This window comes from Melospiza georgiana, chromosome 6 (genome assembly GCF_028018845.1).
Source record: "Melospiza georgiana isolate bMelGeo1 chromosome 6, bMelGeo1.pri, whole genome shotgun sequence".
NCBI lineage: Eukaryota > Metazoa > Chordata > Aves > Passeriformes > Passerellidae > Melospiza > Melospiza georgiana.
In genome coordinates, this window is record NC_080435.1 from 13,672,000 (window position 1) to 13,698,874 (window position 26,875).

At 40.3% G+C, this 26,875-nt stretch overlaps 1 protein-coding gene across 2 annotated transcripts in view; it reads left to right on the forward strand.

Annotated features, from left to right (window-relative positions):
- Positions 1–26,875, forward strand: part of TSPAN4 (tetraspanin 4) — a 420,715-nt gene that overhangs the window by 359,083 nt on the left and 34,757 nt on the right. For both annotated transcript variants that reach the window (XM_058026126.1, XM_058026124.1), the window contains one exon: positions 7,896–7,970. In XM_058026126.1, coding sequence (XP_057882109.1) covers positions 7,896–7,970 — 75 coding nt within the window. The remainder of the gene's footprint in view (positions 1–7,895; positions 7,971–26,875) is intronic.

The following is a 26,875-nucleotide window of genomic DNA, read 5'->3' on the forward strand; positions in this document are numbered from 1 at the left end:
GAAAAAAAAAATGATTGTGAGACTAAAGAGATTTACTTCCAAGGAAGTACTTAAAGAGCTAAATATGCACAACATGAGGGAGAGAAGGCTCAGATGGCACCATAAATCCTCAAATATTCAAGGAGTATAAATGCTGTGGACAGAAAGGAAGCATTTGTGGTGCTGCAAAGAGTGCTAAGTAGGAGCAAGTGCATGGAACTAACAAAAGGAGTGTTCAGACCGAGTGTCAGCAAAACCTTTGGTGCTGGGATGTGTAATCAGAATCCACTGTGATGGAAATTAGTAGAAACAAACTGCCCTTTCCCTTTGGCTCTGAATTTCATGTAAAAGATTAATGCACTGGGATTTTGTTGACTGTAATTCCAGTTAATGTTGAAATCTGGGCTCTGTCCTGTCATTTCTTGTTCACTGCTCTTTTTCTGTACAAGTCTTTCAGGCTGCAGAGGAAGTCACTTTTAAGTATAATTTCCACTGCACTTTCTCTTCTGTTCTCCTGTCCTTGCTCAGTACCTTGGAAAAGAAAACCAAAGGAAATTTAAAAAGAAAAAAAGAGAATCTTTTGTAATGTTCCTAGTCCGTATTAATATATCAGATCAAGATGCCTTCAGGGAATTATGTTAAATCAAACTTCTTGTGAGAACTACTGATACATTGAATACTTTTGCTTTTAAAAGAGGAAGAAAGTTTCATTGGGTTTTTTTGAGTGCTGACAAAATCTATACCATATGAGTTTTTATTCTGTAAAAGTCAAGTACCAATATGTTATTACAAAGCTATTCTGGGAAGTCTGAAAATGCTTGAGGATGAACTTCATACTGCTCTGCTTACAAAGCCAGATCCAACAATGGCAAAAATACAGGACCTATATAAAGAGTGAGTGAGTGGTTCTCCAGTACCTGGAGTTCTTTTTTTCAGTATCTCAGTGGCAATTGTGGCATTGATTCAGATTTTTTTTAGGTGGCTTGAATTTTTCCAAAGTGGGGAATATGCAGTAAATTTGTCAATAGTTTATAGCATTCAGAACCTCTGACAGTGTTACCCTTTTCGGTGCTCAACTAATGCATCAAAGTTTGCTGATGCTTCTGCTGCCGTAATTAGGTTGGACAGGGAGATGCTACACTTCTGCATTTTAACAATGCCAGCTGTAGTAATGAGACATCTTCACTCAATCCATTTAATAATACTTAAATATAAATAATATAACCCATTATAAAATGATTGAATAATTACGAAGCATATTAAATTGGAGGAAAACTTTAAATTTTCAGCAACATTGTAAAGTATGGCTCTTATAAAATACATTAAGTTCTTCTGACTTTAAAATAGAGCTCTGTGAATTTTTAGGTGTCCTGGTTTCAGCAGGGATAGAGCTCATTTTCTTTCCATGACAGGGAGTAAAAGTTTGGCATAATTTATTCAAAAAGGACAGACATTATTTACACCCTCAGTATTAAATGTAAGATGAGAAGGGAAGGATGTGTGCAGGATGTGAGGTTACCTTTGACAGTATTTCTGTTCTTATCAAATTACAATCTACAAATCAAGCAGAGATCTTTCAAATGTACCTTTGTCTCATGATAAATGTAGTAATTGGGTCTTTCTGGACCATACCAAGCCCCACATTCCCTTACATTTCTTAACATAGAGAAGCAATGACACCTTCTTCCAGAATAAGAAAAAGCTATGTCTGAAGTGCTTAACTCAATTTAAAGCTCCCCAGTAGAAGAAACACATGAATACCTGAAGGGAAGGGGTCCAGTGGGGAGCCACTGTGAGGATTATGGGGCACATGATGTGCAAGGACAGTCTGAGAGAGCTGGCTTTGTTCTGTCTTAAGAAATTAAAGCAGGGAGTATATTTTATTCATGTCTTCAACTCCTTGTAGTACAATATAAGGAAAATAGAGCTTTTGGAAGAATTCACAGGGATTATACAAGAGATAACAGGCACAGGTCAAAACCAAAGGAAATTCCAATTAGAGATGCAGAATATTTTTGGGGGTTTTTTTTTATCATTATATAGTCAAGTATTGGAAAAAGGTATCCAGTGAGTCTGTGGGTGACTGTCCATCTTCATCCTTGGAGATGCTCCTAAGGTGACTGGACACAGCTCTGTGCCGCTTTGTGTAGCTGACTGTGCTTTTAGGAAGGGGTTGAACCAGATGGTCCCCAAAGGTCACTGACACCCTCTGTGTGATTCCGAGAGACTCTGTCTTCCAGTAGCCAGAGCTGGTTAATTCTTAGCACCAAAGTTATATATGTACACATCAGGACCATGCAGATGAATTAATAATCCTTCCAGGCTGTTAAGACCAACTATTTTACCCCAAAGAATTGTCTGTAATTTCTTCTACTGGGGTGTGTATTCATTAGGAAGTGAAATGTAGTACTGAAATTAAAGCTGATCAGTGAGGATTTGTAATCCAGCCTCACTGAAAGGCAAAAGGCTTGTATCATTTATATCATCACCGTACCAAACTTGCAGTTAATGTTGCAGAGGAAGGACTGGCTGTGAATTTTCCATTTGTTTTTGTCCCTTCATCCTGGGAGCTGGTGCAGGTGGAAGGCAGTTACTTTGCTGGAGCATTTTCCAGGAGCCACCTCCCTGCTCACGTGTTGTACTTCATAGTGTCTGTCAGAAAAGAAGCCCAACTGTCCACCTTGCAGGCTGTTTAAATGTGATGGAAAACAGCGCAGACTGTCTGCTGAAGTTATTTGTTCAGTTTCTTAGGAAGGTTATGATAATTTGTATGCAGTTTGGTGTAAGCAATATATTTGCTAGGCCATGAACTTTAAAATTGTTTTGGAATGTATCACTGTTCAAAAGGAACAGCTGGCTCTCAGGTCTTCTTACTACTTTCATGTTTTTGAAGAGGATTTGAATAATTTTTTGCAAGAAGCTTCTGTCTCCTGTCGTGAGCTAAGTTGGGAAACAGGTCTGGCGCACTGAGATCCTACTGTCCCCTTCTGAGACAGCCCCCATCAAACTAAAAGCATTGCTTCAGCAAGCAGTGGAATCAGCAGTCTGGAGTTTGCCCTGAGTTATATCACATTTAGTCTCACAGGCTAGCAAGACAATCACACCTTGCTTTCCATTGTATTGGGTCACTTTTGCCTTTGGGAGACTGAGAGAAGGTCAGCTACTCCTGACTTGGAGAGATGGGCAATTTGAGCAACATGATCCTGCTATTGAGAAGATTTGGGAGGGAGAGCCACTGGGGAAGAAGATGACCCAGTCCTGTGTATTAGAGTGTGATGTCAGTCATGCAGCAAGACAAGTGTCTGGAGCATCTGAGAAACCAGGGAATCCTGTTTGTTTGGGAGGGAAAACAGTTAACTCATTGTTCTCTGCCTGTGTGAGCAGCAATGGAAATGTGCTTTAAGTGATGTACACAGGGTGCAGTTCTTGATTCTCCAACTGATATCAACAGCCTGAATGAGCAAAACTGGAAGTGAGTCAAAAGCCTGGTACAGATCCAATGGGAATGGAGTTGAAACTTGGATCCTTGTCTCCTCCAGCAGACTTTTCTCTCTGACAGCAGGAGGGTGATACATATCCATGATGTAGGATTGGTAACAGTTGCATACTTCCTTTTCATACACCTTTAATGAGAATCTGTGGGAAAGTCAAAGGCTTTCTGGAATATAAAGGTAGCTGCTGAGAAACTGGCTTTAGTTTTCTTAGGGAAGTCAGCAGTGGTAGACAGAAGGGTGTTACCTTACCTCCCTCCTCATCAAAGCTTCTGTGGGGTTATTTCAGGTGTAATTTGTGAAAAGCTGAGCAGTAGGGACCTCTCCACTGAACCTCTGCTGCGTTGCATCTCACTGTTTGACAAGTAGTATGGTAAAGCATTTCTCTGTACAAGGTCAGATTAATCTTTTTTTATGGAGTTTCACATGAATGCTTTGCTTTGGGATTGTTGTTTCTCCATGCATAAATCTTTATTATACCAATAGCCTACAGCCCCAGTGAACCAAACAAAACTCAATTTTATTCTTCTCAGTATTTATCACCGCAGTGAGAGAACTCCATTGAAAAACAGCTGTGAGTTTCCAGCAGGTGTGCTGGGATTTAGGTGCTGTGAGCCTTCAGTGATTTCATGTTTCTTCCTTCTAAATTGGAATGGTATGTGCCAAGCTGGGTCTGGCCCTAGATTGGGCATCATTCCCTTTGGGATGATACTGAGGATGGAAGTGAAAATGACCTGTTGGAAGGTGCTGTGGACTAGAGGAGCAGGCTGTGCATGTGTCCATGCCTGCACTTTAATCTGGGGAATAGCAGGATGTGCTGCAGTGTGCAGGCCTTGCTTTGCAGCCAGCGCAGGCTGAAACCTTGCTTCCTTCTTTCCAGGGTGTTGGTTTGGGTTCAGGTACAGCTCTTCTTTAGAAGGGGGATGACAGATGAGCTAACATGCAAGTGCTTGCAGCTTTTACCAGGTGATGAGGGTGAAGCCTCTGCGTTGAGGTTGAGCTCACTTAATTAACATTTGTAATGAAAGATACAGCACAGGTCTCCACTGTCTGTACATGTGGGGATTCCTAATACTTGTTAGTTATCTGTGATATAGCCATGGGGGCTCTGTCAATGCTTCCAAATGTAAAAAAAAAAGATAGAATTAGCTACTTTGTACTTTTATATAAAACCAAAATATTTTTCTATAGAGATAAAGGATAATCCTTATCTAGGTTTTGACTTTCTGAACCATGTACATTAGTTTTACTGTATGGCTTCCAAATTTGCAGTGCATGAAACCAAATTCCCAGCTTGGAGGACCCTCTCGGTGTCTGTAGGAAAAGACTTAGACATGATACATAACCATCACTGAGAGGATTTTTATTCTGATATTACCTAAATTATGAGTGCTTGACTCCACAATTTTAGCATCTTTTTCTGATGTCAGTGTCATGCCTATTTCTCTAGTATGACCTGAGGAAGGCAGGAGCACTGTCGGGGTCTTGCCAGAAGGTCCAACCTCCTTCATTGGACACAATGGCACAGCTGGCAAGAGCGGCTCTCTGCTCAAGTCTGAAGCTGGTAGCTTTTAGCAGAGTTGGTGTTGTAGGGGGAGATACTCTTGAGATGTGAAATTTCACTCCATTTGTTACCAATTAAGATGAAATTTTAATTACTGTTCCTAGTATTAAGAAATAATGACATACTTGAGGAAGCACCTCTTTTTGAGAACCCTCCAGACACCTCTCCTCACCCTTTGCCAGTCTCTAGTTCATTCCCTGCACATTTTACTCAGTCATGGGGATCAGTGCAGGATGTTTTTCTTTTATGGCCACTCTTTATTTCTTGCTCCTTTTTTCCCATGGCTGCAGCATGGTGTCCTCCCCACGCCACCATCCCCTCAAAGTCCTCATTCTTCCTGGGTATCCATGTACACAAGTGTCTCCTGCCTGGATTGTCTGTTGCTTATAGGTCCAGTTTTTCTAAAACCTGTAGCCAGATCATATCCTAAGCTAAACCATTCCCCATCTGCTGTTAAAAATGTTCTTACTTGGGGTAGCATTTTGCCTGCAGTCATTCCCTGGCTTCATCTGTACTCTCTCCATGATGCTGCATGCAGTGTAGGGAGGAAAAACTTTCTTGAGAGCACAGGAAAAACAGATCCCTATGTTTTATTCCAGTTCCTGGGCATACCTCCCATTCCAGGCCATGTTCTGTGAAGTGGGGCTGGAGGTTATTGGCTTTGGGGAGATGGCAGAAAGGCACCACTGGTGCAGAAAAGATCTGTGGGATGGTTTGTGGCTTGTCTGGTTGTGTGTGAGCATGTGGGTGTACAATTTGCAGGCTTTAGCTGCTGAGCCCTCTCATCTCTGTGATGTGTGAAATTCAGACTCTTGAAAGCGAATAACTTTCCCACAACATCAATTTGTAGCTGGGTAAGACAAAAGGCTGAAATTTCTGTGCCTGAAATGGAGCTGCACTGTGTCAGGCCCCTGCTCTAAACACTGCAGTATGAGAGGATTTCAAATTAAAGCACCAGAAATTTAACCTGGGAAGAATAGGATACTTTGCCCTGCTTCATTCTTAGAAGTAATTGGAGTGCTACTTTTGACGTTCTTCCAAAAGCTTTTATCCTTTCAACAGAAACAAGCACGGAATATATCAGCACAGACAATTAAGGTTTGGCAAAATGATAAGCTGACGACACTGAGGTCCTCTGGTAGGAAATGCTGATCACTGTATATAATGGGTAACAAACAGTCTTTCTCCTTTGTTCTAGAAATTGTCTCATGCAATCCTGTCTATGCCAGGGAATTTCACAGGGAGAAAATGGTGTTTGCATGCACATTTTGGATAAGTGATGCTTTTATGGATGAGCAAAAAAGTACTCTACAGCCAAATAGAGCAAAGTGTCTGTGCATCTTTGCAAAAAAAGGATATGCCTTGTCCTGTTTCAGTTAATGCTATGCAGCAGGATAAAATTGTAAAAAATAAGCAAGCTGCACCAAGACAGGTTTGCAAAGCCATGCAGAAGGTCAGTGTTGGATGGTAATGGTATGGAAATCAGCTTGGATCATGGGCATAAATGAGGTCTGTGATTCAAAACTGGGCAGTAATAGGATCCAGTATTAGGGTCAGGCAGGTGTGAAAATACTGGTGATGAAAATCTGAAAATAAATAATTTAAGATTCATGGAGCAAAATGCAATGACTTCTGTAGACACAGTAATTGTACCAGGGAAGAAAAGTATTTTCCCCTTTGTGACTTTTTGCCCTCCATTCAGTCACATAAATCCATAGGTTCAAAGGTTTGGTTTTGGCTTACCAGGCAGTGCAGAAATTCTGATAAAGGCTTAGTAGCTATTAAACTTTTATAGGTTTGCAGCCTTGTGGTTGAAGAGACAGTAATTGAGTTTTTCTCGTGGGGATGGGATTCCAATTAAGCCGGTGTTGCTCAGTATTAGAATTCCACCCTTACAGGTTGCTAAGTGTGTGAATTTTATGTTATAGGGAGCTGGACCTCTGCCTCAGCCTAAAAAGTTTCCAAAATTACTCTCTCCTTTACCTATCTATGCAAAACTCAGTTTCATTTAATGCTCTGATAGTGCTCACTCTGGAGTCTGCAAGTGCTGTATTGATGCTGCTGCAGACCCATCCAGTGTGGTAACAAAAGCAAAGGATGTGGTTTCCCAGAAGTGTTTGGCATTGCCAGCAGTTCTTCTCATTGAAGTCAATCAAAAAAGAGCTGAGGGCTTTAGAGAACCTACCTGAAATCCCTGAGTTAAAAGTTTTTTATCCAGTCCTTTGAGCTTTTGACTCCTGGTCTTAGGCAGTTCCATGGCTTATGAGAAGAAAGAGAGGTGGCCCAACTTTGCTTTGATGTCTTCGGTACAAATCAGCCCCTTTCACCTGAAACTCATGGGTTATTTGTGTAGCTCTCTGAAACTGCTCATAAAGCTAACTTGGTACACCTTTCACTTCCCCCTTGATCCCACCATTACCCTTGAAAGGAGCTGTGACTTTATGGCCCAGGCTACCTTCTCTTGCCATGGGAAGTTAAGCTGTGAATTTCATGGGTATCATTGGCTGTCATCACTAATATCCAGTGGGGAAAAAAAGAAAAAAGAAAACCTAGCATGGAAAGACTCCTCCAGGTTTGCTGTCAAAGAGAGTACTGGCTTGCTCTTGGTGGGGTTTTAGGCTGTCCTGCTGAAACCAGTGCTATAAATGAGCCTTGCCTATGCCCAGACACTGTGGTGTTGCCTCACTAGCCTTTATCTGCTTTTTCAGTTGCAGCAGCTTTGTATCCTGCTGCCTGTATGACTCCCACTCCCCATTCTGCATGATCTGCTGAATGTACTTGCTGTGTATCCAGAAAAAGCTGAAGTAGATGTTGATGGCTTTTGCTTTTGTTTTATCCCCCGTCCTTTCTTCTCTTGACAGTTTTTTATCATGCTGTTAATTATATTTCTGTTGGAGCTCACTGTTGTGATTCTGTTCTTCGTCTACACCGACAAGGTAAGTCAAATTCTTCATTTTTCTTTCCTCTTCAGCAAATTTATATGCCCCTTTTCCCTATAAATAAATCATAAAGCTCTTGGCTTGGTATGCACATCATGCTTCTGTCTTCCTTGAGACACTCCTCTCAGAAGGAGCTCTCTCAGAATGCATAAGCAGCCTGGCAGGACTGGGCTGTCTTGCTTGCTCAAGTGTACAACTCAAGGTCACAGATGCTGCCAAGTGCATCTGTCATTAACAAAGGAAAAGGGAACAAAAACCACACAAAAATGTCCACAAACAAAAAACAAAACACCCCACAAAAAAAAGCAAAGAAGCCAACAAGCCTTACTAGGAGCATGTAGGAGGAGATACCCATCAGAGAGAGTATGATTTTTAAAAATATGTTTATGGTTTAAGAGCCACATTTATACTGTTTAAAAGGAAGTGTCCTCAGCACAGGCAAAGGCATAAAATTCATTATCTTTCCACACTGCTCCTTGCAGCACATGTGTACTTAGAGCCTAGTGGAAAGCCAGGGTAAATGCATGAGAGTTCAATAAACACAGCTTTTGTTTACACTTTCACATTTTCTGTGTGTTTGACCATTGTTCCTTCAGTTGTACAGGCAATATTGCCTACCTGAATTATCTTTATCCTTTTCTTTAAAAAAATCTTACATTAGTAAATCCAAAACAAGGGCATAATTAAGTGCCACCTGCTTATTCAATCAAAATCAGAAGTCTCTTACAATTGAAGACTGAGGGAACTTAATAATCACAGGGAAGGTGGCAAAATTTTACCATGAATTAACATTCATCAGGTACATGAGTGGTAAACACTTTCTTTAGGAATGGAAAGACAATAGCAAAAAAAAGACCACCAAAACCAACACCATGTTCATTAATACATAAATTATTAATATAATTACTAGTATATTAGTGATATGAGAGATTATAAATTAGTCATATCAGTGAGGCATTGTCAGATGCACTTCTGAAGGACTTTAAAGAGCTAGGTTCTCTAGCATTCTGTAGCTGGAACATGGAATTAACTTGCCAGGTAATTACAGGAGAAGGAACAATTTAAAATTTCTTGTATGCATTATTGGATTCTGAATTACTTGTCAGCTCTTGGCAGGAAGATCTACACATCATACAGGAGTAAAGGCATCTACTTAAGATGCAGTGGGCCTCCAAAACCCAAACACAACACTTGGTTATGTTTAGAAATAAAATCAGTTAGAAAATATTATCATAGCATTGTATAACAGGCTTGCCTCACTGTGAATATAATGTTGAGTTTTGGTTACACAACTAATGAGAAGTGCAAGAAAGATGGAATAGAGTTGTCATGAAAAGGAATTATGGAGACAACCTAGATTCAGTTTAGGAAATGAAAGAGATCCTCTGCTTAGGAGGTCTTACAAAGAGTAATTATAGTAGTTTCTAAAATAATGGCAGATCTAAAATAAAGACCTGTCCTGAACACAGAAGAAATAAATGGAAATGTTTCTGATTAGGTTAATAAAATAAGTATTTCTTATTTTCCAATTCATTATTTGGTAGAACTCCTGTTGTTGGCTGGTGTTGAGGCTGATAGATCAGTAAATCTGTGGGTATGGAGGAAAGAAGAGAAACCAATGAAGTATTTTTATTCATAATGCAATCAGTTCTGCTAGGTTGGCAGGTGTGTCACAGAGAATATTCATCCTCGCTCTTCAGAGGTTAAAACAGTGAAAAAGTATCAGAAGGATTCCCTCCCTCCTTCAGCCTGTTGGTTTGCAGTGGGTTTTATTGATTATTAATAAAGAGATCAGGAAATTAACTTTCCTCTGACTCGCATACTGCAGGAGGTAGTACCCTGCAGTTGTCTGTAAGATCAAAACAGAGTCTAAAATATGGGCTCCAGTTCAAGTGCAGTTTTACTGAGTTAACAAATTGCTGTAGTCTGGGTATTGCAGATGATCAAATTTGAGGCTCTTAATGCTCCTGTATGACTTTAAATCTTATACTGAGAAAATCAATAGTTTATGTTACACTTGCAGTCCTGCCTACTGCAGAATAAATAATCCAGCAGCAGCCTAAAACTAATATTTTCATATAGCATGTGTAGAGTTTGTGTGCTGGCTTTCCTGATGTGAAAAACAATATCGCCACATGTGTGGGAAATAGTGAGGCCAGACAAGTCCACCCCAGTAATTCAGTTAATGTAGATCCTTGGAAAATCAGTGAATGAACATTGTACACTGACACCTGTCCATCTGAAGAAAGTAGGGTTAGTTTTGTGTGCAGGAGAAGAGGACTCTGCAGACAAATAGCAGGCACAGGGAGGGTGTGCATCCATGTGTGTGGGCTCCCAGGCAGTGAAGCAGCCTCCCTGCATCCTTTGCTGGGGCTGTTGCTTTAGTGCTGTGTTTGTTACTAAAAAGCATCATGGCAAAAAGTTCTTTAGAGCCATTCACAGCTGGTTTTTTGGCACAGGGCTTTTGTTCACTTGCTGTGGAAGGGTGTGCAACTGTGGAGGTGAACTAGGACTCACAACAGCCTCGACTGCCCTGTTCTCAACTGTTCTCATTTGTCAGCTTGGGAGAAGCCCAAAAATTGCCTCTGCCTCTAATTCTACTGACTTGGTCTTCTCTGAGCTTTTAAGCAGCCAACTTGGTCTTATGCCCTAGGATGTCATCTTTTCTTTTCTTGATGGATAAATGATCTCATGAGATAAATGCTGCCCTGAAGTTGAAAACTGTCTCTGAGCTGGCTATCCAGTGGGATATTGTGAAGAGAGGGGGACTTGGAGAAAGCTCAGGAGTCCACAGTGTAGGAAGAAAAAGAGGTGTAGTGCCTTGTCTCATGTAACTGCGCTGTTACAACTCCTTGGCAGAGCCTGAGTTCACACCTTGTTCAATATTCTTCCAACTGTCCTGACTAGTTGCGTTGCAAAATATGAATCTCTTGACTTCTGGAGAAGTGAATATGGGCTGTGATGGAATTCAGTCGTATGGGATGGTTGTCAGGAAAAACCTATAACCTTTTTATTTTGTCCTGGCTGTTCCCAAATCAGCAGAGGGACTGGTACATTGGCTGTCTTCAGCTCAATGTGAGCACCTGAGGCACTTAGAAACTCCTGTTGGCATTTGCACACATTCATATAAGAGTTTCTAAAGTGTGGCTTTTAAATTTTTGAGAAGAGCCATCCCAAGAGATTGGGTATTGAATGGAGTTAGTGTGCTTATAGAACTAAGGCAGGTTGTTAGCACTCTGTAGTTTTTTTTCAGGCTACATTTATGTGCCCATTTGAAGCAGTCCAAACTCCAGTGACATTTCTGGAGTCATGTGGATGGTTATGTGCATGGCTACCAATGTATAGGCAAAATATTCTCTTTAGTATGTTTTGTTTTGATTCCATCAATGGAGAGCAGCATTTGGCATTTTTATATGCTTGACATTTCTCTATGGGCTCTCTGGGTATTTATAACAGATCCACAGAGTACTGAGAGGGTTAACCTTAATTTTATTGTAATAAGGAGAAAGCAACAGAGCCCTATACTGTTAGAAGTTGGATACTCATATTTCTCAACACCAGATTGGATCCTGCTAGAATGTAAATTATGCTAATAAAATGCACAGTCTTGTACCAGTTCTAACTTGTATAATCCTCCTGGTTTTAGTGTCTGTATTTATTTTTACTGTGATGTTTCTCCTGGAAGCATAGAAAAAGAAAAGTCCATATTTACATTTTGCTGCTGTAATAGGTGGAGTTTTCTCAGTAGATGTCTGCATTTTATATGATTTTAGAGACAGAGCTATATAATACCCACAAATGAAAGAACATAACTAAACTGCCATAATGTGGGGTTGGCTTTTGTGTCTGTTATGTTTGGTGGGGAAGGGGGGAGGCTTAAATTGTTGGGTTTTTGTTTTGTTTGGTTTTTCTTATTTTTAAATGTCAAACATAACATGCGACATGAGTCGGGAAAAGAACAAAAGCACTGAAGAATCACTGACTATGATATTTGATTATGGGAGCGGTTACTGTTATTGGCAACTTGAAGTTATGATGAGAATTTTCAGTAAAGATTAGGCCATTAACTCACTTGGGTCCCTCACTTGGTACAGCCAAAATTCCATGCCTGCTTAGCTGTGTTGAAAATGGCCCACAGAATAGCCCCCAGAGGATTGAAAAATAATGGCTACTTCTGTTTTTCATGAAATGTGTGAAAATGTTCTTGTGTTCCATGCTGCTCCAATATAGCTTTTGCTGCTATCCTATAAAAATATATATTCTGTAGATTGATGCATTTCTTGCTTTGTTTCTGAAAAGAAATTGAAAATTGTTTTAATTTCTGATTGATATTTTGCCTCATCCTATACAAAGACAGCAGGTAGGAATTTAGTGGATATGATTTCAAATATAGCTCAGACCTCACAACCTCTTACACATTTGGCTTTAGAAAATGTAAAAACAGAATCTCTTCCACTTGCTGCACTCATTTGCAGTTGCTCACAGAAATGATCAGATCCTGCTGAGCTGCTCAGTGGTGTGGTTGGGGGGGAAGATTCACAAAAACCTGATGGAATTATTCATATATAAAGTTTAGTTCAGTTCTACTGCGGAAACTTGTTCTCATTGGGCTTCTGTCAAGAGAGCTTAAAAGTTTTCCATGTTTGCCTTTGACAGTGCAGCAGAAATGTCTCCTCAGGTAATGAGGTGCCTCATGTTCCCAGTCAGCACAGCCCACGGGGCTGTCCAAAATGCACACACAGGGCGTGTTAACATTGCTGAAACTGGGGAAACAGAGCCTAAAGTGAAGAGACAAGATCACCCAAACTGTGTGCAGTTTAGAGATGGTCTTAACTTATTGGAAAACAAGCTGTGGAAAATCCTGCAAAACTGGCAGAATGGTCACTGCACCTTGCAGTGGCCCTTTTCTGGCAGTGTTTCTCCATCAGCATTTGACTTTGCCTACACCATCCCCTTCTCACTGCTAGAACTCTTGAGTAGTGGTAGAATTGTTGGGTGTCTGTATCCTCCTTTGCCACAGTGAACAGGGCTGTTCTTGCTGCTGTGCAGGGCTGAGGTAATTTCAGAGCAGAATCTGTGTGGAAAGTGTGTGCCCTTGTCAGTATGCAGGGAAGGCTCTCTAGAGGACAAAGGCAATTTGAACTCTCTCTAGTATTTCTGTGAGGATGTGCAAGTCCTGGCATATGTATGCAATGGTTTCTGAGCAGTCTGTGTGTTAATGCTTTATTTTATAGTTAAAGCTCCATTTGGTTTGTTTGTAAAAGGTCTTTAAAATTATCAAGTCCACCAATCAAGCACTTCCTGGCCTATATCTGCTCTCTGACAGTGTTCTGGAATTTGGGTTTTGCAGTGAGTGCTGACGTAGCTAAAAGCTGTTTTTTCAGGATCAACAGCAGTAGCAGTGCAGGAATCTATAGATTGCCTCCTGGATGGTGATGCACTGCAATTACTGCTCTGTGAGTCAGATGTTTTAGCTCTGGTCAAGTATTTTATTTCTCTAATGCAAAATAATGTTATATAAATGGTGGTATAAAGTAAGAAAAGACTGAAGTGTCTCTGTGGTTCATTTTACTTGTTAATAAGCTTAATTTTAACTAGTTTATTAGCATTTCAGTACTGGTGTCCCACAATAGGGAGTTGCAGAAATTTCATCAAAAGAATTTAATTATAGCCAATTTACTTTGGCTTCTTTTCAGCAAAGCAGTCAGGCAAAGGTTTAAATCTCTCCCTGTTCAGCACATAACCTAAGTGCATGCTTGAACCCATGTGACTGATTTAATCATATGCTCAAGACTTGTTAAAGTTGATTTGCACCTTATGGGTCTTTAAAAGAAATATTGCTAGGAGAACACTAATGACAGTGAAGAATTTTGGAGCGTGTAAAGAGGCATTGCATCTTTCATTCCATAAGGAATTTAGTGAAAAATAATGAATGCTTGCTTTAAAGCATTATTGGTTAGCTTTTTCCATTTGTTCTGAACAGCTTTCCATTTAGTATTTTGAACTCCAACACATCACTTTAACCTTTTTCAGACAGGAGGAGATGAGGGGCATGGCATCTATTTGCCTGTGAGACTGAAAAAACACAAACACACCAAAGGAAATCCTGGTAGTTTCACTAATTCATTTGTCTAAGTAGGACTTCACTGAAAGTGCACTTCCAAAATGTTATTAACAGGCTTGTTGAAGGATAGCACAGTATTGATGAAAAGAATTAAGTGCATGCTCAGAAATAGGTGTATTTAGGAACAATAGCTGCAGATAAAATGCATTAGGGCTCCCCACTGGGAACTCTCGATCAATGGTTGATCAAGGCCTAATTGATTTCTTGAATAAAATGTTAGCAGGGGAATAGGTGCAGGGAAAGGAAAATCAAACTCTCCTAAATTAAGCTCCATGCCTAACACAAATATCCTTTGTAAAGATCAGATAATGCAGCAGCCTGCCAGCTCTTTATGCCTCCTGTCTTCCTACTTTGGCTGAGTTCAGAAATGAAGATGAAGGTGGGTGTCTCATCCTTGGCAGAATGGATTTTTGCTCATATTGCTGTAAGTTCAGTATTTTCCACAGTATCCCACTGCACAGGAATAGTGCTTTTCTCTCAGGAGAAATCCAGTCCTGACCTCCACCCTGGCTAACTGGGATATTAATTCCCCTGTCAATATGGATGAATCAGACACAGCTGTTGCTGCCATTGTGCCTGACTTCAAGCCAGCCGGATCTATCGTTTATTTCCTGACTTCCCTAAATCCATTTGAGGGTTTCCTGATAAATATTTGGTAATATATCAGTCTAGAGCAGGAAGAGATGTGATTGGGCCTCCTCCTTGCTAGTTTGCAGTCTTTAATTGCAGGTTAACTCACAATCTCAGGAGGATGTCAAATTATGTCTCTGTTGTGGAGCAGTTTTACAATGATCTGTTTCCCACACCTCAAGTTTCAGGTTTCATAGTAGACAAAATGTAGGTGGTGCAGGTCTTCAACCAGCTTCTCCCAAGGAAGACTCTGGCATACAGTAGTGGTGGTTTTTAAATACTTTGCACATTTGTGTGCTTTTCATCAATCCCTTAAAGGGCATTACAAGAGGTGAGTAGTTCAGTTCTGCTTTTGCTCACTGGGAGAAGAGATATTAAAAGGCCAAATCCTGAGGGTGCAGTGTATCCTGGGGAATGTGTAGTGCTCTCATGCCTAAATTAATGGAATGGGACCTTACTGTTCCACAAGACAGGTTTTTACTCAGTTTTGACTCACGTGTGGTCACATAAGAAGTCATTTCAGCATCTGGGAGGATATGGAACTGTGTGCACCCCAGTGCTGAGTACTGACAGAGGTGGAGTGAGCAGCGCTGGGTTACACACACCTCATCAGCATCAGCTGATGACTGACCCCAGCTTGCTTCTCTTCTGGCACTGGTTTTATACAATTTTATTTTGACAAAGGGAAGAATAGCAGAAGGAGAAAGGTCTGGTTTAGAAAGGCAATAAAATAAATAATTAAGGCAGCTTTAGGCATTTAAATACAGGCAACATCAAATGCTGAGGGATGACTGAGGTAGTATATTGAAACAGACAGCACATTTTTTATTCATTCTATGAACATTTTTGATGTGTCACAATGTATATTAGGCAACATTAGAAAATGACAGTAAACTAAATGCTTAACATTTTTTACATATTAGAAAAAGAGAGGGGAAGATGACTTTTTGTGTTATCAGACTGTAAGCAGGCCAATAGCATATAGTCCTTGTCTTGGATTTGTCAGCTGCAGTTGAAGAGTGATGAACTAGGTTGACCACTTTATTAGGCATAATTTGCAGCTGAGGTTTCTTCCACTCCTTCCTTTGATTTAACTCAGCAGTGGTAGGCAGTGAACTAGTTGAGACAGGGATCTGTTGATCAGCAGCTCCAAACCATTACCAGTTCTGGGTTCTCTTAAGGCTGGAGTGTGTTGACTTCTAGGCCACAAATCATGCTCAGGGACTTTGTATTACCCAAACTCCCTGATATGTCCAAGGCTTCTCATTGGAAATATTGCTGCGCTGCAAGGTGATGTAGTCTTTTCCACTGATAATTTTGTGGGTTGAATTCTTGCTGTGAAGTTCAGGCATAAGGAAGGAGGTTTAGCAACTTTCTAGGCACCAGCCATTGTAACTTTTGAAATCTATTCCCCAGACTTACAAAACCAGCGTAATCAATAGTGATTAGTAATCAGTGGTCATTGATGCCTCCTTGCTAAAATCGTGTTTAATATGAACTAATAATCTTTAATCATTTGGGATCTTGGGCTCCCTGAATCTGTGTGCAACAAAATCCCTGATCAACTTGATGGTAGGAAGTGACTGAGCTGGAAGATAGAGTAGATTTTGTGTAAAAAGATATGTCTTGACAGGAAGCAGAATAAGAGCTTTATTTTACATTTTCTGAGTGCAGACATTTCTTACTTGACATGTACAGTGCCTCTGATAATTTGGATGATGGTAATATAAAACAGTTCTGCTGCAGTGTCCTGGCATTAGCAATGAGTGAGGCTTGTGCAAAAATTGTTTTAACCATGGCATAATCTTAATTCAGTTTATTGTACTGCAGTCATTTTGTGTATCCTCTTCAATGCCTTTAAATTGCAGGGAAGGCATCCCTGAGAAAAGAGAATTTTCAGAGAGGCCATTCTTGTCAAAACCCAAATACTCCCCTGCTCCTACTACTAATTGTCTTTGGTACAATTTCTTAATGAGTTGATTTCTGTGGTAGCTTATGGAATTATTATACAACAGTGTATGTTTTTACTTTCTTGCTTTCTCCATTTTGCACTTTACTGCCATAATCCAAGGGTGATGTTGTTCTCCCAGACGTTTTTGCCATCTGCACTTTGCCTCTGAACCACAGGAGAGCAGAACAATGCATGTCATCTCCTTCAGCAGTGCTGATGTTGCCTCTGTTGACAAAGCCCTAACCTCAGCATTTAGGAGACCTTTTCAGAGGTCACTTTGAAGGGCATATTGAAGTGCAAAATGAATTGCATGTTAAATTGGTAAATTATGTAAATGAAGCAAAATGGAAAAGATACAAAAGATTATTGAATATATTTGAGGAAATACTAAAAGTCTTTATCCAGAGATATAATGAAAGCAGAAAGTCACAATGCATGTAAGATTTTGATTAAGAACCAGATGTTTGTCAGATTTATCACACAAGACATCTAGTTTTGCTTTTAAAAATTCAGGACCAAAGGAGTTGCAACAAGATTTGTATTAATCAAAATGGTTGCAGGGATATTTAAGAGCTCTGAGTAGAATGAACATTACTCTCTTTGCAACAAGCATGCCCAAGGAAATGTCCTGTAGATTTCTTTCAGGTCCACCTTTTTCTCTGTGAATAGGAAATGCATTGTAGTTGGCACAAAAGCAGCTGGATCTGTGCAAACAAAGAGAAAAAATGGTTTTTTCAAGATCAGTCAGCTTGGGCGGGAAAAAAAAGAAAATAATATTTTCTTTTGAGGACTGTGAAGAAAATTGAGAGAATGTGCTGCATACCTTGAAGTGGGACTGATATTTCAGTAAATGTCAGCAGAGTGCCCTTTCTGCTGCCACCACTGCAGGTGACCATTCAGCAGCCAGGTGTGGCTTCCTGGGGCTGGGTGTTCTGCTGGAAGCCTGGTTGGTGCTGGCTTTGACACTGATTTATGTACAGATGGCAGGGGCAGCTCTTTCATAGTGACTGTTATCACTGAGAGCTGTGAGGATTGCTTCTCCCACTGCCTGCCCTAAGTGTTCTCTCTTTCAGCTCTGTTCGTGGAGGTGTCAGATTGCATGTGAGAGCTGAAGTGAGAGGTGATTAGATGAGTTAGACTAGGTCACTGCAACTGCTGCTGGATATCACAGTTTTGGCATAGCCATTTAAAGCCTTTTAGGAGTGTATCTGCACGGTGCAGTATCAGCACAGAATGGATGCACGAGTCACCACTTTGTACATGGTAAAATCCTGCCCTAAGTAAAGTCAGTGGGAGCTGCCTGTTTTTTTCATTAAGCTATTATCCTCCATTTTAGTATTTTTAAATCTCTTTCCCACTTCCCAAGTCAGTGATCCAAATAATCCTCACTTGAGTGTGTGGAATGATGCATTCCAGTGCTGTAGGAATCTGCTGCCTGGAAGCTGCAATGATCAGGGAGTTTTGTTCTCAAACATAATATCTTAATCTTATGAAGTAGAATATGTGGGATGCTGTTGTCTGCTAAGAAATTGTTTGAATTTTGGCTACAGAAAGATTACACATTTCCAAAAGAAACTGAATTAATGAAATACACATTTCTCTGGATGTTAGTTTCCAAATCTTTGCTGTGGCAACTTGGCTTTTCCATGCATGTTCTCAATGACTGTGCAGCATCCATGCTAGGGTATGGAATTGCAGAATTGCTTAGTTTAGGAGAGACTTCTTGAGATGTGGTAGTCCAAGCCCCTCTTCAAGCAGGAACAGTGAGAGCAGGCTGTGCAGGGCTGTGTCCAGCTGGGTTTTGACTATCTCAACAGATGGAGGCTCCACAGTCTCTCTGGGCAACTTGTTGCAGTGTTGGACAACTCTCACAGTGGCCTTGTTTGCTGCAAGAGTGCATTTCTGGCTCATGGTCAACTTAAGGTCCACAAATTCTCCAAAGTCTTTCTCTGCAGAGCCACAGGTGTCAAAAGCTGTGTAAAGGCAAGGGAAACAACATCCACTGCTCCCCCCTCACCCACAGAGCTGGTTGCCATATTTTGGAAAACTTTCACGTTGGTTAAAGTGTGATTTCCCCTTTGTAAACCCATTCTGACTGCTCCCGGTCATCTCCTGTCCTTCAAGACTTTAGAAAAGATTTCCAGGATTGGTTGCTCTATCCCCTTCCCAGGGACAGAGGTCAGAATTCCAAGCCCATATCTCCTGGATCTACTTGATTGCCCATGTTGAAGATAGGTGTGGTATTTGCTCTCTTCAATGTTCAAGGACCCTCCAGCCTCTCGTGGGACAGAGTCCTCTCTTGTCATGAATGATATTGGCATTTTCTTGTTCAGAACTTTCCATCATTGTGCTGGCAAAACAACATCCCAAGTGTAGTGCCTGCTAGGGCGCTGCATAGTCTGGAACAGATGAAATATTTATCTGTTAACACTCCCATTTCGGCCTTTTTGTGTCATTCTGGGTATTAATTTTGGGCATCTGCTGCAACTAGTTATCACTTTTCACAGATATTATGGAAATTGAGTGTATCTGAAATCTGCATATCTACCAATCATTTGACTTCATTTTTTTGGTTTTATGGTAATTTGTTGAAGGCATATAATGGCAAAAGCTTTCCAATAACAAAATGCTCCCACTAGTGCATACCATAAGTTTGAAGTGATTAAACAAAAGGAGAACATTTGAGTTAAAATTGAACATGCGACTTAAAGCTTTTCCTCAGTGATACTTACTGAAATGACTGCTTTTCCAATTAGGCTTTGACTGTCAATTACTTGGAATTACTTTTTAAAAAATACTTTGAATTCCTAGAATATGCTTGATATCAAACTGCTAAGGGGGCAGCAGGGAGAGACTTCATTCCACAATCATTCCACTTTTTCCACATGCTTGTTTATTAGATTTTGTGATTGGTTATGTTTATATTTTTGTATTCATCTTTAAGTATCAGCTATTGCTATGTATGGTAAAATGGAAAATTTGGATTTTTGCTTTCCCGTAATTAGCGGGGCCATGCAAATTCCATAGGAGTTGGATTTTGGAATCCTGAGGTTCCTTGCTCCTGATCCAGGGCAGCTCCTAGCACACTCGTTACACCCCTCAGAACTGTCAACATTATTGTGTAGCTCTTTGAGAAGATTGGATCAGGCTCTGAGATGCACAGCTCTACTTCCTGCTTGATCTAGAAACAGGTATGAGAGACTTTTCTGATCCAAAGGCATTCCTCTACCCATTCCAGGCATGTTTTGAGCAATGTTCTGCTGGAGTAGTTGGCCATTTGGAGTAAACCTGTTTGCTGTGTGCCTGAGAGGCTGGAGTGACACTCTCAAGTGACTTGCGGTATGCCTCTGAGTGGTCCCTGCTATGTTCTGTGTGTCAGGCAGATGCCAACAGCCAGGTTTGGAGGGCGACATAGGAACCTTTTTCACATGTCTTTATGAAGCAGTTTCAGTGTAGATGAATAACATATTTTAAATCACAGACTGTGTGTGGAGCTTTTCTCTGGCCTCAGCGGGATGCCATGCAGTGGTATAGTCTGTAAAGGTCACTTGCTAAGTCCTCATCTATTCCACAGCTTTTATGTTTAGAGTTGATACATCTCATTAATTTATTTTTTTTAATAGCATATTAAATTCAAGGATTCCAGTATTACTCTTTCTAAGTATTTTACCATATAAAGTCTTCTAGGGGAGATTAATTTATCAGAGAAGTGTTGAATAGTCCTGTTCTATATAGATTTTCTTTTGAAAAGTGGCACATTTAGGGACTGAGAAACAGAGCTGATGAGATGCAGTACTTGAAGCATGTTTCTTCAGTCACAGAATTATTCTCTTTCTCCTCAAAGACTGGTTGCCTTGGTAAGCTTAGCACCATGAATCCACAATTTAAATAGTGAGAATTAAGAGGATCAAGTTTCTCATCTCTGAAAGCTTGCAATGTCCTGGTTACTCTAACCTTCTAAGAGAAGAGGACACTGAGAGGTTCCATGTCAATTCTGGCTTGCCCACCACTTCACCTTCAGTCCTTGAAGTAATTTCCCAGTGGGAATTTTAGGTCGCACACTGATAACTTTTGTTCTGATTGAACAGATTTAAGTGGAGTCAAGAAAGCAAGCATATGATACTTGTTACAGAAGTTGTTTTTAACCAATTTCTAGGTGCTCTTTGAAGTGGTGGTAGAGTCTGATAAAGAGAAAAATTAATGCTAAAGGAAAATTATATTTGGCAGATACTTAAGTACATTCTACATAATAAAAATGTGTTTTTAAGCTGAGAGTGATTTGGGTGTCTCTCCCTTGTTGACCTGCTTGGAGATAATTCAGAGAGGCTTCAATTTGGAGAGTTCCTGAAAATGCTGGGATGTGGAGTGCCCAGAATCCCTCTCATTTCTGCAATCCCTGCATCTCTGAGGTGCAGTGACCCCGAACAGCAGCACAGTGGTGGCACATGCTTCAGGGCACTGCCCACTGCAGCAACTTGCTTCACAAGGGAAGAATTCCCTGGGTAAGAATGAATCTTAACATTCTCTTTTTTGTGTCCTGTGAATCTTAACGTTCTCTTTTTTGTGTCCTGAGAGTGCTGAGCCTCTCATATTCCCCTTGGAATAGGGTTGTACATGGAGGGTAAAAATGCCTTCATGTTATTAAGCATGTAGGTTTGGATCACTTCCTTTGTTTTATCAGGAACTGCTGGCTTAACTGGTCATCCATGTCTAGCTGAAATGGAAGAATAAATTAAGCAAGGCTTTTATCTCAGCAGATTTTTATAAAAGTGAATGGGGAATGGAAGATGGATTGCATTTTATGAAGTAGGAAATTAAATTGCCCTTCCACTCTCTAACTTAAAAATCCAGGAAAATTCAGCAAGTGCTCATTGCTTTCTGGATGTATGAGTATCCCTCCTCAGACCTGGATTTTCTCAGCATGTTCAGGAAGGGCTTTAGGATTTGGGAAGGGTGGCTGTATAGGTATTTTCCTGCAAATAAAGCTATTTCTCATAGTGTACTCAGCCCCTGCAAGTGAGTTGGTTGCTGTGCACCAGACTGACCCTGCAGTGCTCTGTGGCTCCACCTCACCCAGCTGGGCTTCATTAATGGTCCTGGTGAGGGATGAGTCCCCCCCTTTTCTGACCTCTCCAGTCAGCAGCTCTGGGATTAGGTGGGAGAAAGGGAAGGTTTTATGCTGCTGCCTTTTCTCAGGGAGCACAGTCTGTTCTGCCTTTCCTGTATCGTGCCTGGGTTGAAGGTTGGAGTAGCAGCTGAAGGGATTGAATGAGGGGATTTACACTTTGCTAGAGATGAATATGAATATGATTGGTCCCTAGCTGGGAGTAATGTTTCTTACTAGACATTAGACAAATTGTGGCAGAAATGGCTGCTCAGGATTTTCCTGGCTGCATTTGTTCTGTCCCTCTGTCCTAAGGAATGCAGTCCCATGGCCCCAAGTTATTTAAAGCTATTAAAAACGCCCCTAGTGAAAGGAGTGATGAGGGGGATTCTTTACTTATTCTCCATTCGTTCTCAGCAGGCTTGACTCATGAATCCTGTAACCTTGGCAGCAAGAGAATCCCCTTTTGCTTCCCTATCTGCAAGGAAATGAATTACACAAGCATAGAAATTCATGAACAGTGAATGCTGCAATTAATTTTGTTAAACTCTCTTTATATATTTAGTTTGAGAAGAGGAAGGAAGGAGAAGCTTATCATCAGCTATGAGTCTGAAGCCACAAATCTCACACAGCTTTCACTTTGAGATAAAAATGAATCTATAAGGAATCCAAACCCCTTTTGTTTACTTTATATATTGGAAGAATGAGAAATGATGAAGGCAGTAATGTAAAGTAGTGTTAACATCACAATCCCCATATTGAATTGATTAGCGTGGAGGAAGCACATTAATAGCTTTTTTATTACTAGTCTGAAAACTTTATAATAGCATTTATTGAAACAGAATAGAAATGTGAATGGCAGAACTTTATAAATCTCAGCTCATATGTGGTGGCCTAAACAGTGTCTGGAAATGTTTTTTAAAAAAAGTCCAGACTTTGAAGCTTTCCAGTTTTCCCCATTTAATCTTTCATTTGTACATATTAAGCAGGCAGTCATGCCAGAGGAGAGGCTGGATGTAAAGCTGAATGTATTGAATGTGCAAATTTTTTCTCTTTATGGCCAAAACAGGTGCATGTAAATGTTTCATCAGCACACCCATTAAGTTCCCAGTGGTAAGTTTAGCCACAAGCATTTGAGAGGTGCTTACTTTGCATTTAATTTAGAGCTAAAAAAAGAGGAAGTAGGCTTATTTAAAATGCATTACAGTCAGCTTATTTAATATTCTTATTCTCATATATTCTTATTCATTATTTATATATGAAAAATAAATGAGAAAGTCACAGAAATACCCATGCAGCTCAAAGTGATGAGGGTAGTTATTTTAAAATAGGTAAAATCTGGCTTTGCAGCCAGCCAATCATTTCTTGATCATAAGTGAAACAACCTCATTGAAGTCATCTCTCAAACATCTCCCTGTTACCCTCTATTTTCAAATTGTACCAAATATTCCCAATTTGTCATGTTGTTGCATAGTGTTGTGCTGTAGGGAGTTCTAGCTCTGTTTCATCCTTTTTTCTTATTTTTTTCTGTGGGCAGGAAGTGTTAACTCTTGTGGCACAGCCTCACTTTGCCACAGGTAAGAAGATGCAGGGACTTCTGCTTGTGCATCACCCACCTTTGCCTGACAACAGTGCTTTGCACCTCATTTGAAGTTGTGTTTTCTTTGGGAGCTGCACTGATGTCACTTGTGTGTGAAAAGCTTTATTTATCTCATCTGTTCAAAGTGGGTGCCCAGAAACAGTAATTGCTGGACAAGGGGAACAATGGTTTGGAAAATAAAGTGCAGTAAACAGAACTGCTATCTGGAATATAAATACTGGCTGTGTGGAAAGCTGCACTGAAGGGAGAGGGCTGCAAAGCATGAAGGAGATTCTTTGTGGTAGGATCAGATAGATACAGGCCCCTGGATGCTGTTTGTTTGGAAACGATCTACTTGGTGAAGTTTGGAATAACTACACACTAAATCCTTAAATATGAATCAAAATAGAGTCATCATCTTTCTACTGTTTCAATATGCCTCTTCTCTGTTGTGTTTTACATGCTTTGGCAAGTTTTGTTTGTTCCCTTGCCTTTCTTAGGATGGAGTTCTACAGCACCCCATCCTTACAATACCTCTGTAAACAAGAAGAAAACAGAAAGCTTGCTCCTTACACTTCTTCTTGAGATGAGCTGTATTGCCTTACCCAAGTTTTAGAAGATAATTTTAACAACTCAAAAAATCCTTCATGGATCATTCAAAGTGACAGGAGAGAGAAAAACTATTTTTTCCCTCTCTGATTTTTTCCTCCTGACAAAGCAGTCTTTTGTGGCAAAAAGGAGCACTTCTTTCCATCCTAAACCCTTCCTATCTTGTTTCATCACAAGTCACACTGCATTAGAGTCTTAATGTTTCTATCAATAAATGATGGATTTGCCAATGGTGATTTAAGTTTAAAATTACTTGCGAAAACTTAATGAACCCTGCAAATCACGAATTAAATCTCAAAGAAATCATCTCTGACAGTTAAAAACTACAGGGCCAATGTAATTTCAAGGGTGGCATTTTTCTCCCCTCGATAAATTATGTATCAGGGCAAAAGAGAGGTGGCTCTGTAGGCATTATTATGAAAGCAATAGCAAATAGCAATTTGTCTCTTACTGCCAGAGCTTTCTCTTACTGGTGTGTAGTGGGATGGGTGACATGCTCCTGCAGAAACAAATTAATCTCTGCTGCAACTAGTTTTTCTAAGTGCCAGTCTGCTTCTTGTCTGTTTGGGTTTGTTTGTTTTTGGTTTTTTTTTTTTTTTGTCCAATTGGTTTGAATGATGGTTTCTAATCCCACTTCCCAATCTTGTGTCCTCATTACCAAACTGCTCAGACTGCTTGTCTGCTGTGGACAAAAATGATACCCTGAAGCTCTCAGCTATTGTATTTTTAAATGAGGTTATATTTTTATAACCCCAAGTCTCCTTTGCAGACTTAAAATGTCCCTTTTGGCCCCCACTTTGCCTGTGTAGGAGAGGATGCCTGGTGCTGTTTGCAGTTTCATGAGAATTACTTTTCTCAAAAGTGCACGTGGGGAATTTGCTATTGCTTGGAGCACATTCATTTAGTTAATTAGATTTGTGAAAGAAAATTAAAAGTTTCCTGTCCTAAATTCCGGATGTTTAATGCAATTTGCAAATGGTTATAAATCTATCTAAAATAGCCAGAAGAGCCATAGTTATCCTATTGATTCTGTCCTTTCTTTTTCCTCAAATCCAAGGAGATAAGAGTCATTAAAGCCTTTCCCAAAAAAGGGGATGGGTGAGCAGAGTTGCTTCTACTGCTTTAATAATCTTGCCTATAGACTTCTTCTGTCTGTTCATTTTGTCATAATTGACCCTGCAGATGAGCCCTTTTTTCAGCAAAATTTGGGTTAATCTTTTCTAGTATTAACAATTACATTGGGTGTTTCAGAAATTGTGTGTGGTTTTGTGCCCTCACATATTTGTTGTGGAACAGTACTCCAGTAAACACACAGCTTTCTCAGTTTTGCACTCTTTTTTTTTTATTTGTTAAATTATTTTATTTTTCTTCCCCATGTGTTTGCATAAGTTATCTTGGTGGGAAGAAATTCACCCCTGGCTGATTAATCTGAGCGTTTCTGTTGTCCTGTTTATGTTGTAGAAAGAATGGTGAGCACAATGAGGTTTGTAATTGAAGCTCGTTTCATTCCTCTCATTTACTCCATGTATGCTGGGTGTCATTTTTCATCTGCAAAGCTACTTTATGCAAAAGCTGAATTTCTGTTACTTCTGATTTGCATGGCCTCAGCTCTGTTTCCAAGATTAGATTGTCTGTGGCACATTTATCTATCAACAAATTGTTTGTCTACGTGATGAGACATTCCCTTTGGCAAGATGGATACAGTTCTTCACTGCTCAGCCTCCAGGTTACAGCATTTGTGATTCTTGACTGAATGTTTCTTTCACAGACTTTGTGTGCATTTGGCTCTAAGGCCAGAGGTACCACTAATGTGAAGTTAGCAAAGAAACAATTAGTGCTCAATGAAGTCTGTACATGGGGATGTGGCTTTGCAGCTTCAGAACTGCTGGGATCCAGACCCTGTCCCAGGACTTTCTGTAGTGCTGTTGGAGCCCTCCACGTTGTAGTTCTGTGGATCTCTCAGTGGTGCTGATGAGCCTTGGCTGTGCTGGCAGCAGAGACCACTGGCACATTTCTATTTCAGTAGAAATGTCTGACTGGCATGTTTGCCTGTGGTGTCACACAGACAAGTTTCCCAAAGCTTTTCATCCTCCAGGGGCACTCTGACTCCTGTGACATTTACATCCCACATTCTGTCTTGGTGATTCCTGACTCTTTCCTCCTGTCAGAGTTGATGCCACTCGATCTTTTGTCACAATAGGCTTTGAGAGTTGTGGTTTTCCTTTTCATTGTTAGAATACTGCAGCACTTCCAAGTGATACTGATGGGTTTCACCATTGTTAGTTCTCTTGATGACTTCCAAATTTTCCAAAATTCAGAGATAAGGATGCTAACCCCTGACCTCACCAGCACTCAGAAGAGTATGTCAGGTTTTATATCCCAAAGCAACACTACACTGAATTAGAGTCTTCTGAAATTACAGTCATCGTGGGTTTTGTGTTGATTGGTGTAGAAAGGTAATTGGAGCCACTGTTTTATTGTTGTGATTTTCTTCTTGTTGTTTTGGTGTGGTGGTTTTTTACAGGTTTTGTTGTTTGGTTTTTTCCTCCATTTGTCTTCACAGATGTGATGGCAAAAATTTCAGCAACACTATGTCAAGAAGTGTAGGAATATGGAAAAGCACCTGATCCTGTATCATTCTTTTCTGATTTTGAAAAGCCATCATAGATAAAGAGATTCTAACAATTTTTGGCTATTGCATTTTCCAGCAGTCAAGCCCAAGACAGGTGAAAGTTGGCATAGCAAAGACTTCCCCCTCTGTTGTCAGATTGTTGCATAGTGAAGCAGTTCTTGTGTGACCACTTGAGAGCTGCTTGTCATAGGTGCACAGCTGAGGGGATTTGGTCACTGCCTCTTGTTAAAGTGGTCATGCTTCATGAAATAAAAAGATATTTAAATAGAATCT